Consider the following 16,216-nt stretch of genomic DNA (forward strand, 5'->3'; position numbering starts at 1 on the left):
TTTAGGAACATTCATAGTAGGTTCTTGACAAATTGTAAACCTTTACCTCACTCATGTAGTATTTATCTTTCTTTGTCATTCTCCCATGGACAGGTTGTTGAAAGGAAGCTAATCTTTTGGCAGCCATACACTTTGAATGTTTGCATCAGGAGGAGAGCCTCTTGCTAAGCACAGAGCCATATGTTACAGGAGAAAGAACATGAACTTTCGAGTCTGACAGGTCTAGGATACAATCATTGCTCTCTCTGACTTACTAGCTGTGTGATCTTGGCCAAATCACTTGACCTCTCTGTGTCTCAGTTCACCATGAGGGAAATGGATAAAAATCCCTCACAGGGCTATTGTGAAGATTAAATAAGATAACATAGGTAAAGTGTCAGCTACATAGTTATGTGTCCAACAGATGGTAGCTATCCCCATTATTATGAAAGGGGATATGCCGCCAGTTCTATAAATAGCAAGGCAAATATAAATAACATTGAGAAGTTCCTGGCAATCCATCTAAATACAGCAGTATTTTAGTGTGCTTTATATATACCTAGTTAAGCCTGTCTAGAGTTACTGTGATTTTTCTCACTTTATGGATGAGGAAGCTGAGGTCCAGGAAGTCAGTAGTTACTGGACTTTCCAAGTTCATGCTACTTCTGGAGCAGCTGTCAACAACAAAATACTGTTGGGTTGTTTCGTTGCATAATGAAGTAAGTAGGATAAAATACTGGTGGCTGTTCCAGGCAGCACATAGAATAAAGGGCGCATGATTCACTCTGTTTCTCCAGTTAGTAATAAGATTTTTCTGATTATAACAGTAGGATGTGTTCTTTATGGTTTCAAATATGTATTTGGAAAATAAATGAAGAATACAAAAATTAGCCACCACCAGTTGACATTACATTTTTCTCTTGTGTGTATATGTGTATTTATCTTCCAAATAAATGCACATGTGAAGACACAATACAGAGAGAGAAATTTATTGTGTTTTTGATTATTAATCCTTTTCACTTGAAATTGTAAACACTTTGCAATTTCATTTTATGTATATGAAGATGTAGATTTAATGGCCACATAGTAATCACAGAATTTATAAATTGTTTTGTACCACTTCTTTCTAGTTTTATGGAGAAGAATGGTAAATGGATTCTTTCTGGGTAGGAACTGTTTCTAAAACTTTTTTTCCTTTTGATCCGTTTGACAGATCTGCTCTTACAGAAAACAGTGTATGTGGAGAAATCTGTTGGCTGATTACCACACTGTTCCCTTTTCTTCTAGGTACACAGCTAGACTATATTTATTAGCCTCCCTTGCAGTTAGGTGGCAACATATGATTGACACTGGGGCATAAAGTGTGGGCAGAAATAATAGATGCCCTTCTAGGTCTGGTCCCCCCATTATCTTCCTCTGTCCTCTGATCAGATGCAAGAGATCCAGTACAGAAGTCTAATATTAGTTTGTAGAGAGAGAGGAAGTGGAGCCATAAGAAGGAAAAAGACAGGAACTCTAAGTCATTATCTGCGTATGAGCTACCTAGGAGAGATGGCAGGTCAGAAACATCTCCATTGGACTGCTGCATGAATAAGAAATTTTTGTTGCATTAAACTACTCCTGATAGCCAATATATGCAATAATTAGGCTTCCCTGGTTAATGCAATATACAAAGCTGTCACAGCTTGATTGACATCTTTAAAGCAATTGATATAACTTAGCTCTCTCTTTACCCTAGTTAAGTAAACTTTCTTCCTGGAAGACATGCCTAATTAGCTGAAGTGAATATTCTAGTTGACGTTAGCCAATATGTTTTTATTTGTGTAAATTAACAAATTAGCATTCTTATCTGTGTGGTTCATGTGAATAAGTCTTTCAAGACTTTGTTGACCAGTGCTGAATTAAACAAACTGAGCTTCTCAATCTGCAAAACTGAATCCATAATGAATGATTATGGATGTCTTTTCTTTTTGTTTTCTTTCTCTCTCTCTCTCTTTAAATTAGAAAAATATATGTCCATCATTATTTTGATATGAAATATTTCATTATAACCATAAAATTTTAGGAATATTTATATGATAGAATTTGGTTATCTAAATCATCCATAATATGTAACTGAAAGAGTTGTGAAAACAGTCATCACAAAGTCTGTTCTACATCCTATGCCCTAAAACTGTCTTTTAGACCCTATATGCTCATGAATCCCTATTTTTAAATCTGTTTTAGCAAGACTGGTTGTCTGATATCGTATGCCAATCTATAAGTCTGCTAAATGTTGGAAAGCAGCAGATTAAAAACAGAAAGGTGGTATACTACTAAATGTAGATGCGTTGACAATAGACAGTATAGTAGCTGATGCTAAAGATAGAGGCATTCAGTATACATAGGCAACCTCTAGAAGGACAGCAGTCTTCAGGCAAACAAGCCTTAATTAAGAAAGGACTTGCTGAATCTTAGTACATCTTAAGATGTACACAGTGCCTTGCGGGAACAGGGTGAACAGGAGATAGGGAGTATGCTAGGCAGTGTGTACCTTCAAAGGGCTTATAATTTACATAAAAAGAAAAGACAGAGATATGAACCTTAATAATGATGTTGCTTAAAATCTAAGGATTGATGAAACTAATAGCATAAAATATGCTCTCAACAATAAGAGGAGAGATTATTCAGGGTAGGTTAGAATTGCCAGAGAAGGCCCTGAGATGGAGATCCTCTTCTTTTGTTAAAAAGTACATGTTTAATTGTTTTCATCTTTAAAATATTGTGCACAACACAAATGTGAATAAAAGACCTTAGGGGAAGCCCCACTATTGCCTGGGAAATTTCTAGCTGATGAATCACCAAAGAAACCGAGAAGAAGGAGGTGGGGCTGGTAACCTGAGCTGGTTGCCCATTCAGTACCCTCAGGACGTGTTGTCATCTGCGCTCTGAGCTGGGAGTTGAAGATGTCCCTAAACAGGAAACAGGAACTTATTGCATAGCCTAAAAATGGAGCAGGCACTTTGAAGTAGGAAGAGATGTCTAATTTGCTTCTGGCTAAATGACCAGTCATGATTCTGAAGTTGCAGATAAAGATAGGTTTGTCATCAAAGCGCTGTGGACATTAGAGCCACTTCATTCATTCCTTCAATTAACAATTACTAGGTATCTGCTGGAGATATGGAACAACCACACAACAACAAAAAATAAGCTTCATTCTCAAGGAATATTCTACAGGGAGGGGAGGGACAGACAAAAGTCGGTAGTTACAGCAAAAGAAATATCTCAAATCGAATGACAGAGGGATCAAGGTTGCCCTGCGAGCCCTTTGCTCTCTCCCTTTCATACTAACATTTTCTGTCCATAGCACTGTTTGAGTCTATACGCAGTCAATCCTATTATCCACATAAACTCTACCGGTAAGTCCCCCTAACCCTCAGACAGATGTCCCTTTCTTTACTAACTTTTCTCAACTTCCAGATCTCCACTTGTATTTCTCCTGTGAGCCAGGCCCTTATGACATGGTGTTATATTTGCCTGCTGACTCGCCCACACCCTCCCTAGACAGTAAGTGCTACAAAGTAAGAATTGTGGGGATTTTTCGCTCAGCATTATCTCTATATCTACCCCTGTGTCTGGCCCATTAGTTAGTGCTCAGTAAATACTTGTTTGAAAGAATTAATATTTTAATTAATTAAGGACTAAGTTCATTATTAAAACATTGTGTCTAATAAGGACATAATACACATAAGAAAATGTTTATTATTAACTCCTGAAATCTATTTTCTGGACCACTAGAATAAACTTTAGTTACCTGGAAATTACGTTTATGAAAACCTCAGTTTATGAAAATTCTGAATAGATTGTATTGGTGAAAATAAATTATCCATGCTTTAAATTTGTAAACATCACATCAAGAAGATTCCCAGATGTTCCTCCTATCTTCAGTTAACCAGTGGTGACCAATGGGGAAAATATGTAGTAATATTTCAGCCAAATCCACTGAAAATTTCCCAAGGGAATCCTAGCCTCATTATGTTTATTGGTGCTATCGAACATTTTTTTTTTTTTTTACTGTATTTTTTTCTGTCTCCATTTTCCTTTGGCTTAAGTAAGAAAAAGGTCAGAAAAGATCTTGGTATGCAAACAAAATGATCCTATATAAAATACTGATCTGGGTATTCTAGAAGAATTTAGGAGAGACTGCTGACTACATCAATTAAAGTTAGTATAAATGAGCAAGAGAAAGTTTTTGTTGTAAAGGCAACAGTGAAAGGTCTTACCTTGACAATAGCAAAGCTAGTAGAGTTTACAGTAAAAGCTAAAAATCACAAAATAGGGCTTCCCTGGTGGCTTAGTGGAAAAGCATCCGCCTGCCAATGCAGGAGACACAGGTTGGATCCGTGATCTGGGGAAAATCCCACGTGCCGTGGAGTAACAAAGCCTGTGGGCCACAACTGTTGAGCCTGCGCTCTAGAGCTAGAGAGCCAAAACTATCGGAGAAGCCCGCGAGCCCTAGAACCCCTGCTTTGCAACAGGAGAAGCTACCGCAGTGAGGAGCCCACACACCGCGACCGGAGGGCAGCCCTGCTGAACACAGCCAGAGAAAAGCCTTGCAGCAACGAAGACCCAGCACAGCCAAGGTATGCAAAGAACTACAATTATTTTTAAAATCACAAATAATTTATAATAGAAATAAAAAAAGAAAGCTGAAAAAACCTTATAGGAGCCACATGGAAACTTGTACACAAATGTTTATAGAAATATTCATAATAGGCAAAAGACAGAAACAATCCATATGCTCATCAACTGATGAACAGATAAAAGGTGGTATATCAATATGATATGAATATAACTTGGCAATAGAAAGGAATTTAGTACTGATACATGCTGTGACATAGATGAATTTGAAAACAAGCTAGGCGAAAGAAGCCACTCACAAAATGCTATAGATATCATTCCATTTATATGAAATGTCCAAAATAGCCAAATCTATGAAGATAAAAAAATAGGTTAGTTGTTGCTTAGGGCTTGGATCAGGAGAATAGAGGAGATGATAGCTAAAGGGTGTGGAATTTCTTTTTGAGGTGACTGAAATCCTGTAAAATTGACTGTGGTGATGGCTACACATATCTGTGAATGTAATAAAAAGTGGATCGCACACTTTAAATGGGGGGATTTTTTAATATGTGAATTGTATCTCAATAAAGCTATTTTTTTAATCTACTGGAAACAGGGTAAAAATTTACTTGCCAGAGGAAATGAATTACTATTTTAGAATATTTTGCAGGAGCAAATAGGCATATGTAAATAGAGGGTAGATGATCTGCTTTTATTCTTGAGAAGCAATGGGTGAAAGTCCATGCCAAATGCTATTTGGAAACCAAGTCCTTATGGGATGGGATGAAGAAGAGTCTCATTTTGTTTTAGATAAGAAGCGACTTTGAAACACAAAACAGGCACAATAGCAGAAGTATAGAAAGCAGGATTCTTCTTGGATAGTTGCTAAAACTTGCCTTTTTAAATTATTTTTTCAGCGATCTGTAGTAGAAAACGTGATAAGGTCTTGTTTTCATATAACTCTAAAATTTTTCAAGAAAAGAAAATACAAATGAATGGAAATAGAATACAGAAATATATTTCTAGTTGACTTAAGTGGATGGAACAGTCACAGCTGAACTTTAACACAGGCAAGGGTCAATGCATTCACTTTGGGAGGTGGATGGATGGATGGGTAGATGAATGGATATAGATACAGAGCTACTGGCGACAACTTACAGCTTAGAAAAAATAACTTAGTGTCATTAAAAATTCTAGTGTCATGCCGATTTGAGAAAAACATTAGGTCTGATTTAATGGCAGTATTTTAAATGTCATGCTTGTCACATAACATTTTAAGAAATTCAATGACATTTGATATTTACAAAAAGAAAGGAAGAGGGAAGGAAAAAAGAGGGAAGAGAGGAAAGCAAAGAAGAAAACTGATTTACTGATCTTCTAGTGGTTGGGTGTATGACCCTTCTCTTTGAATGTAGGTATTTATTATTGTTTCAGTTATGGTAAATCATTACAAAGAATTTCTTACGGCAAAAAATTCTCATTATTATAGATAAGGATTTGGGCTTATCAGTTAATTATTTAAGAAATTTCTTTTAGCTGAAATTCACATCATAAATTCCAGTTTTATTGCTGTTTCTTTACACATACTTATTTAATGTAGTACATTAATTCAAGGAAGAAATAAATCAATTGATGGTATTTACCTCCTGTTTCTGACCTATTGTATAATGTAATCCTTTGCTCATCATCTTCAGTCCATTTAACTGGAATATTCCATGTGTAACTAGTTTTTTAAAAAGAAAAATTTAACTTTGATTACTAAAACATAAAAATATTTCCAAAGTAAAAATAGACAAGCATAAAAGGCAATAAATAAGCATATTGTCCTCATAGGCGATTATCTAGTATATAGTATACAATTAACACAGTTAATACATTATACTCTTTTTATGGTAAAGATAGACTATGTAATTGCTTTCAATTTATATAAATCTTTAAAATTTGGGAAGCTTTTTCAGAAAATTAGCTAAGGTGAAGAAGATTATTTCAATAAAATGCCTTGAGACTTTGGGATAGAAGTATTGCATAAATATAATACATCTATTATACAAGAAAACTGAGCATTCACGTACATACTCATATGCACTCTAGTACGCTATAGTTCCCATCAAGGAACATAATGCATTGTTAGAATTCAGAAGACAATCTTAAAATGCTGTGAAGGAAACGAAACATTTTAGAAATTACATTGAAATGACACTACCACCATCATCCCTTGAAATGCCTCATGCTCTTTAAATATCTCCTATTTAGAATCATGTGCACCACTGTGCTGCAAAGAAAATCACTGGGCAAGCACGTTTCAGGGATTTTTAGTGTTTTCTTTAGCTCCTTGGTATTTTCTCCTGGAGCCAAGGGAGGAGATGAGCTTTGTATTTTGATACAATATGTATACCTAATATTTACTCTTGAAATCTCTTAAAAGAGATCATAAGTGTCTTTTTGGTCGTTCTCATTATCATACCTTACCAGTCGGAAAATACAGGAGATCTAGAGAAACGATGAAATCTGAGTTTGGGTTTAGGTTTGACCTCAAAGTTGTCCAATGACCTGTGATCATTCAAGTCCCTAACAGAGAATGGGGGAATGAGATTTCTCCCTTTCAAGAGCTAATAAAATTTATATAATTCAGAGAGATGTGTGTTTGTCACCTGCATGAAAGAAGTAATCCTTTCTTTTATAATTAGTGAAATGTTTTATAGGTTGAGCTTTTACTAGCTTTCTTGAAGGATTTTTTTGCATTTGAATATTTTTGGCTGTTAAGTTTCACAGAACCAGTACATAAACTGTTTCTGGGATCTTATAGGAGACATTGTCAGTGGTCCATCCTTATCCCCTTGAATGCCTTTGTCATGTTTGTACTTCCAGTTGTCGATTCCAACGCGCTTTCCCTGCCGACAGCCAACACCGGGTCTGTCAGAGGACTGCCCTCTGGCTGCCTGATCAAGGAAAGCCAGAAGTTCCTGAAAATATATACCCTTGGGTGCAGTCTTTAGTCAGTGGTGGCTGGGCGTGAGAGTGTTCTTTGCCCCATCTGGCAGGACCATGCTGAAGCAGTCTCTAGAGCTTCCTTACAGGGTAGTTACCTTGGACAGCACCTGCCTGCTGTATTTTGCTGTTTGATATCCCACTGCCCAATCCCCCACCAGCCTTTCCTAGATTTCCTTATGAGTCACTGTCACTTGGATGATCAGAGTCTGATTTTAGTGAACCTAAGAAGGATACCTTATAACTTCTTGAGAGATAGACAAAGAAACGTCTTTTAAAAGTCATATCCTACCTATAGATTTCACTCTCACTGCTCTGCTGATTTGGTGTTGCTATGTAGACTAACATTTCATTCTCCTCAGCTTTCCCCCTTGCCAACCCAACTGAAACAACTGATTCTGCAGTGTCTGGATACCCTATGTATACAGTTAGGATTTCACACTTCCACTGTCCCCTCTAAGACATGGTGTTTGGGACTAGGCTGTGCCTGAGAGTAAGCATAAGACATATTACTAAGGTCATATTAAAAAATATTACTCTGAGGTCTGTAAGAGCATCATAAGACAAAAAAGGTTAGAGGGTTGAGGCTATATAATTTTGTAGCTTTGGAACCACTTGCAGGATCTAATATAATCTGAGTAAAACAATAGATTTGAGAGTACAAAATATCAAGAAATAAAAATTACATAAATGAAATGATAGTTTCTTATATGTTATCTAAACTTCAAGAGTATATTTTTAAAGGCATAATTCACTTTTAAAATATCTAACAGGGAATATATATATATATGTGCGTATGTGCTTAATTGCTCAGTCGTGTCTGACTCTTAGCGACCCCAGGTAGCCCGCCAGGCTCCTCTGTCCATGGGGATTCTCCAGGTAAGAATACTGGAGTGGGTTGCCATGCCCTCCTCCAGGGGATCTTCCCAACCCAACCCAGGGATCAAACTGAGGTACCCCACATTGCAGGCAGAGTCTTTACTGTCTGGGCCACCAGGGAAGCCCATATATGTGTGTATATGTATATAAAATTATAACTGATTCACTTTGTTGTATGGCAGAAACCAACACAGCATCGTAAAGCAATTTTCCTCCAATTAAAAAATAAGTTAAAAAAAGAAAAAAGTCTCTTCCCAGAAATATGTAAAACACTGTAACAGTTTCTGGCAGTATAAATATGGCCAATCTAATTTTTAAAATAAGGAAACTAATTTTGCCCTAATATACCTACTTGCATTCTTGCACCTGTTCACATTGACTAGACTGCCAAAGACATGTGAACCTGTCCCATAGAGAACTCTCTCTGATGGAGATGTGAAACTCACCCATTTCTAAGAGATGGGTTGAGGCCATAGTGTTAGAACAATACCTTACACACTTGTGAGCCATTTAGGTTATAAAAAGCTTCTGATCAGTAAGAATTCCCTGATGTTGGATTTAAGCAGTGAGAAAAGGGAAGAGGTCACTTAGTTTATAGTATGACTTAATGTTGTCTATCAGACAGGAATATATCTGAACAGAGAGCAAGTAAATACTAGGATTGGAGGGGAAAAAGGTTCCTTTCTGGGGGTATTAGGCATATATTATGATCTAGCTTTGGAGAAGGTGATGGCACCCCACTCCAGTACTCTTGCCTGGAAAATCCCATGGACCGAGGAGCCTGGTAGGCTGCAGTCCATGGTGTTGCAAAGAGTCGGACACGACTGAGCGACTTCCCTTTCACTTTTCACTTTCATGCATTGGAGAAAGAAATGGCAACCCACTCCAGTGTTCTTGCCTGGAGAATCCCAGGGACGGGGGAACCTGGTGGGCTGCTGTTTATGGGGTCGCACAGAGTCGGACACGACTGAAGTGACGTAGCAGCAGCAGCAGCATGATTTAGCTTTTAAATCAAATTGAAAAATAAGGAATGACAACTTTTTATATAATGTCTTTTTTCTCTCTTATTAGTTCAAGAGTCACTATAGATTTTTAAGAAATGTTCTTAGAAGTAGAGCCTGTATTTTCTAGGTTTATTTTCCTATGCGTATATAATTTGTAAAAAGGGAACAAATAGATTGATTTTATGATAAATGATCACTAAAAATCATACATCTATTAATCTAACTTTTTTTTGAAGTATCTGAAGGTTCAGACCAAAAAATTTAAAGAAAAGTATAAATGTTAGCATAGTTCCATGTTCTAAATCTTGATGAGACTTCCCTGGTGGCTCAGACAGTAAAGAATCTGCCTGCAATGTGGGAGACCTCAGTTCAATCCCTGGGTTGGGAGGATCCCCTGGAAAAGGGCATGGCAACCCACTCCAGTATTCTTGCCTGGAGAATCCCCATGGACAGATAAGCCTGAATGCAATGTAAAGATTAATTAACCTCCAATTAAAATAAATGAATTTATATTAAAAAATAAAGATTTATTATAACTTTAAAAGTGATGTTAGACTGGCTGATATGCTTAGTTCCATTGGCAATAACATCTTTTTTTGTTTGTTTGGTGAGGGATCCATAATGCAGGAGTAGTTTTAGAAAATCCAATTCCACAGGTTTAAAGACACCATTGGCTGTCTTTGACTTAACAAATCAGTGGATATGAGTGAGAGAAGGGAACAACTACTGTGAAACTTTCCCAGTGGAAATTTGTTTCTCAAGAAAGAAATATATTTTAAAAATTTTATATGTGTAAAGACTATTAAATAGCAGTATTAAAGATAGCCAATCTGATCTGCTAGAACATGAACAGTAACTGTAAAAAAAAAACAATTTATGGTTAATAGAATGATCACATAAATTATGTACGTTTATGTAATTGAACTGTCAGCTGATAACAGGTCAGATCTAAGTATCAAATCATTCACATATTATGAAGAGGAAAGGATGAAAAACAGTCTTCTCCATCATAATCTTTCCTCTCCAAAATAAAGGATATACAGACACTCCCTGACTGACTTCATTGGGCCTAAAAACTCAAATTCTCCTATATTTGGGCGTGAACTATTAATTTTCAGAACCTGCACTCCAGCAAGATATCCAGTTTCTCTGAATTTCCTTTACTGTGGGAGAGCTGAGGCTTTCAGGGGGTGGGGGCGGGGGGAGGCTGGTAACAGGTTTCAACAAGGTGACCGCCACTGGCTTCTCCGGTTTAAGTGCCTACCAGTTTATTGGAAGTAGGTTATTTAATAATTCTGAGTGTTTTTCATCCTCCATGCCTTAGAAAGTTTTTGGCAATTTGAATTTTTTGAAACACCTGAGGTGCTATTCATGTGACTTAATTCCCAAAGTCCTGAACTGGAAGCCAGGAAACAGATTCTGTTCCCTATTGCATGGAATATGTATCATAAAGTGGGTCTATAAAGCTTTTTCAGTTCTCTAGAAGTATGGCTATGACCCCTATGCTGCTGCTGCTGCTGCTAAGTCACTTCAGTTGTGTCCGACTCTGCGCGACCCCACAGACGGCAGCCCACCAGGCTCCCCCGTCCCCGGGATTCTCCAGGCAAGAACACTGGAGTGGGTTGCCATTCCCTTCTCCAATGCATGAAAGTGAAAAGTGAAAGTGAAGTCGCTCAGTCGTGTCCAACTCTTAGTGACCCCATGGACTGCAGCCCACCAGGCTCCTCCATATAAACAAGATGAAAACAATGTTCGAAAAGGAGATTGTTCCTTGCAGATTCATCCGATTTGATTCCCTGTACACTGTTTATTCTTTAACTGGAAATTTTAGCTCAAGTCAATCTTTGGAACATCTGCCACATGCCCCCAGCCCTAGCCCCTCTCCTGGTGTGGGCCCCAGCAACTCCATCATCTCTCACAGAGGTCACCCGCTATGATATCATCCTACCAGGTCTCCCTGAATCCGCACTGGCCCCACGTGATCTGCTCTCCATTGTACACTAGAGGGGAACTCTGAAAATTGTAAACGTGATCCTGCCTGTTCTTGCCTTAAATTCCTTGAATTTGCACACTCTTTTGTTCGAATCTTTAACGTGGTCTGCACGCCTGGCCCCCGTCTTCCTCTCCAGCTTTATCTGCCCCCAACTCTTCCCAGGGCCTCTTTGTCACCCAGTTCTTGGAGCCAGACTGCCTGCATTCAAATTGAGGATCCATCACTTACACTCTGTGCAACCTTAAATAAGCTGTTTAATCATGTTCTGCCTAAATTTCTCCATCTGTTACAAAAAAATACTCTAAAGCACTTAAAATTGTGGCAGCTACTTAGTAAACGCCCGATCAGTATTGCATATCATATGTAAAATGCTCCTTTTCAACGTTAGAGCCTTCATACATGTTTTCTATTTTGACAACCCTGACAGTCACCCTCAACACCAATTTTTACTCAGTTTAAGAATCACTTCCTCCAGACAGAAAGTCTTCTGTAGCCTTCTCTACTCCACCACACCTCTTGCCTCAGGCTCAGTGTATCAGTGGACACGTAGGGCAGGAGAGAATAATTACTGTGAAAGTTCCAAATGCAAGCTTGTTTTGCGAGAGAGAAATGTTTCTAAAATTTTAATATCCAGAGGCTCTAGCAGTATTAAAATGGGCCAATCTAGTGATAACTTGCTGGAACATAGAACTAACTATAAAAGAACCAGCTTACGGTTATTAAACACTTCCTGAGACACTTTCTTTACACCCTGTAATTCTCCTTCCTCATATTATCCTAATTGCTATTGAATAAGTGATCTTGTGATGCTTTATATATGTGACTGTAAGATAAGGTCAGTGAGACTATTTAAAATGAGAGGAAGAAGGTGAAGGGTCTACAATAGAAATCAGGCAGTGGCGATTAGAAGCCACCTGGAGTGTGGTGGGTACAAAATTGTCTCCACCCAAAGCAAGTGTTAAGCTAAGAGACAATTAAAATCAGCATGGATGAAATCGGAATAGTTTCCAGGGGATTTAGTGTATGGCTTTTATTTAGCCAGAATCCTGTCTAGGAGGGGGTTCAGTTGGGTGAGGGGGATATCAGTCTGAGATGATATCCCCAAAGCGGCACACCCAGGTTCCTGTGACGCGGTTGTGGTTTTGTTCTCTTCAGTTGGGAGCAGTTGGCACTCCATTAATGTCTACAAAAATAACTATTTATACAGCAATGGCTATAGTATTAACTCTTTCGTAAAAGTTGTTGTCATACCAGGGGGATAAGTTTAGAAACCACTGGCTGTGCGGCACATATTTTGTCAGCTTTTATGATAGTTGTGATGTTTAAGAAATCTGGCAAATTAGAGGGAATGACATATTGGATTTGTAATTTTAACTGAAAGTCTTAGACTATCTTCACTCAGTAGTCATGTTTAAATGTCTAGAAAAATCTGATTTTGCTGGGGTTTTGTTATTGTAATTTTATTGGACTATAATTGACTTACAATGTCAGTTTCAGGCATATAGCATAGTGATTCCATTATACATATACATGTATCATTCTTTTCAGATTCTTTCCCGTGTAGGTCATTGCAGAATAGTGAGTAGAGTTCCCTGTGCTATACAGTAGGCCCTCTCTTTTATACGGAGTGTGTGTATGTTAATCCCAAGCTCCTAATTTATACTCCGCCACCCTGTTTCCCCTTTAGTAACCCTAAGTGTATTTTTGAAACCTATGAGTCTGTTCCAAATATGATTCCATACATGAGTGATATCATATGATATTTGTCTTTCTCTGACTTAATGCACTTGGCATGAGAATCTCTAGGTCTGTCCATGTTGCTTCGAATGGCCCTATTTTGTTCCTTTCACGGCTGAGTAGTTTTCCATTGTATACACATAGCACGCGTTCCTCACCCATTCTGCTGTTGATGGACGTGTAGATTGCTTCCGTGTCTTGGCTATTATAAACAGTGCTGATGAACATTGGGGTCCATGTGTCTTTTCAAATTACGGTTTTCTCCAGATACATGCCCAGTAGTAGGATTGTTGGATCATCTGGTAGTTCTCTTTGTAGTTTAAGAAAACTTCATACTGTTCTCCATAGTATTTGTACCAATTTATGTTCCCACCAACAGCGTAAGAGCGTTCCCTCTTCTCCATACCCTCTCCAGCATTTATTGTTTGTAGGTCTTTTGCTGCTTGTCATTCTGACCAGTGTGAGGTGACACCTCACTGTAGTTTTCACTTGCATTTCTCTGATATTTAGTAATGTTGAGCATCTTTTTATGTGCAGAAAAGTCTTATTTTGTAAAGTTAAAGGTTTTATTATTTTTGTTGTTTTTAAAGCCTAATGTGTTGAAAATGTCCAAGAAATTTGATATGCTATATTTATGAATTTTAGTTTATGTCCATAAAAATGTATAGAAAAGTATTTTAAATTAGATTTATAAATCTGTGTCTTTAGGTGTTTATATTTGAAATTGTAAATGGAATTTAATAACCTTTTCAGTGGTATTGGGGGTTTCTCTGATAGCTCAGTTGGTAAAGAGTCTGCCTGCAATGCAGGAGACCTAGGTTGGGAAGGTCCCCTGGAGAAGGGAAAGGCTACCCACTTCTGAATTCTGGCCTGGAGAATTCCATGGACTGTGTACTCCATGGGATCGCAGAGTCGGACACAACTGAGGGACTTTCACTTTCACTTCACTAAGTAGTGTTGTTTAGAAGTTTCTTGTAAATGAAATATATGAAATAATTTGATTGATTAAGTTTGTAATTGTTAAAATATTCAGGAGAATTTCATTTATGCATTGTAAATAAAGGCATCTTCAATCAAAAACTAGGGAAACTGCTATTGAAAAGTCTTCTCCACTCTACCCACAGGCCAGCACCTCTCTCAGAAGCACCCCCTTTTAAATGCTTCTGGTTTTAGTTCTTTAGATGTCCTGTGACTGTAAATTCCTCTATATTTTTTTAGGTAGTATTTATTAACTCACCCACAAAAGAGGGTGATTTAATTCACTTTCACTGTTTTCTTTTTCATTCTCCCTTCAACAGTCAAATTTTAATAAAGCAAAACTATTGCTATTCTTATTAGACTTTGTATAAATTACAGTTGTTCCTTTAGATAGTATACTCATACTGCCGTTTCTTGTTTTATAAATTTTAGTATTGCTACTCTCTCCTAACTGTAGAATAAGGTTCTCTTGTGCAGTGCTAGTAAATGCTCAATAACTGGTTCTCAGGGTGGAGTGGAAGGTGGAATGTGTTATTTGCTGATTTCTATTAACTCACATCATGACCAATTTCAGGCTACTGGAATGACATCTCTGAGTTGGGATTAAAACCAGCTTCAGTCCACCACTGAATCAGTATCTCAACATTCTTCTACCTTTTCTTCCTTTTCCACCTCCTTTCTTCTGTCAACTATTTTTTTTTTCTTGTTACAGTGTTAAAACTGTTTATATGTACAATCTAACCTGCCGCCAGAACAAAATTTTAACATGTTATCCATTGGTTGATTATAAAAACTAAAAGACAACAAATAACATATATGGAGTTATGCTATATACCTCTTGTTGGCCAAGAAGTGTGTTGGAGTTATATTTCCTTTTCGATGGTTTGATTTCATGGCCTTTGAGTCACTTAAGTAAAAATCTCCTCTAACACCTTATTTTATAAGGGTAAAATAGACGCCTTTTTGGGTTTCCCTGGTAGCTCAGTGGTAAAGAATCCACCTGCCTGTGTAGGAGACTCCTTTTCCTTATAATTTATCAGTGGCATAAAATCATGCTACCTGCTTCTTTTTTTTTTTTTTGATCACAATTTTTACATATGGCCTTGATTTTTTTTTTCTAATTTTTCTCCTTTACAGTTGACCAAACTAATAGGCCTTCAGCAACTCCTCAATTTTGCCAGCCTCCCAATCATACTGTCTTTTTCCTGCAGCTCACCTAACTCAGCTCCAGTCTTCCTGCTCTTACAGCACTGTGAGCCCACCGGATGGGTACTGACCTGTATTTCCTTCCATGGATCTCCTAGGACAGACACACTGTTTCCTGGATCCTCTGTCTTCCTCTTTTTTTATATATTCATATTTTTTCTCTCCCTGCTCCAGTTCACCTAGAGTGTAGCCTTAGTAACTTTCTAAGTGCTGCATGTAAAGCATTTTCTGGGGCTGCATGTCAGAAAATGTCCTCACTATGCTGTTACTTTTGGTTTAGGGACTGGGTAGAGAATCAGAGGTTGAAAATATTTTTTGCATCTACATTTTAAATGTCTGCTTTATGTTCTTCTTGTGTTCAGAGTTGTTGTGAAGAATTCTAATGTCGCAGTACCTCATGTACCCTTATTCTCTGAAAGTTCATGAGGCTGTAGCTAAGTATGTTTTGGTTTTTATCATTTTGTACTATGTACTCAATGGGACTTTTTAATCAGAATCCTTTGTCTTTTATTCTTTCTTTGATATAATATGCCCATTAAGTTTCTGTTTTCCTTTTTTGAGAGACTTGTATTAGTTGGTGCTAGGTTTTTTTCATATTTATCTTCTCTATCACCCTTGCCAGTTCTGTATATGCTTGTCCTTTACTTTTAGAGAATTCTCCAAATTTATTTTGGTCTATTAATTTCTTTGACAACTGAAATTTTAATCTTTCATAGCTCTTTTATATTTTTAGTTTGTCCTTTCAAAAACAATCTGCTCTTAGTTAATGTGTATAAGAGCTTTGATCTCAATATATTTCATAAATTTTTTATTTCAATTATGTCTCTTATTGAGATGGGTTTATTGTTTGTTC

The 16,216-nt window shown here is 37.4% G+C and overlaps 1 protein-coding gene across 1 annotated transcript in view; it reads right to left on the bottom strand.

The window, feature by feature from the left end:
- ENPEP (glutamyl aminopeptidase) overlaps positions 1–16,216 on the bottom strand; it is an 82,208-nt gene that overhangs the window by 26,474 nt on the left and 39,518 nt on the right. The window contains exon 11 of the mRNA XM_005681306.3: positions 6,222–6,301. Within this exon, the coding sequence (XP_005681363.2) occupies positions 6,222–6,301 (80 nt within the window). The remainder of the gene's footprint in view (positions 1–6,221; positions 6,302–16,216) is intronic.

Source organism: Capra hircus, chromosome 6 (assembly GCF_001704415.2).
Source record: "Capra hircus breed San Clemente chromosome 6, ASM170441v1, whole genome shotgun sequence".
NCBI classification, from domain to species: Eukaryota; Metazoa; Chordata; class Mammalia; order Artiodactyla; family Bovidae; genus Capra; species Capra hircus.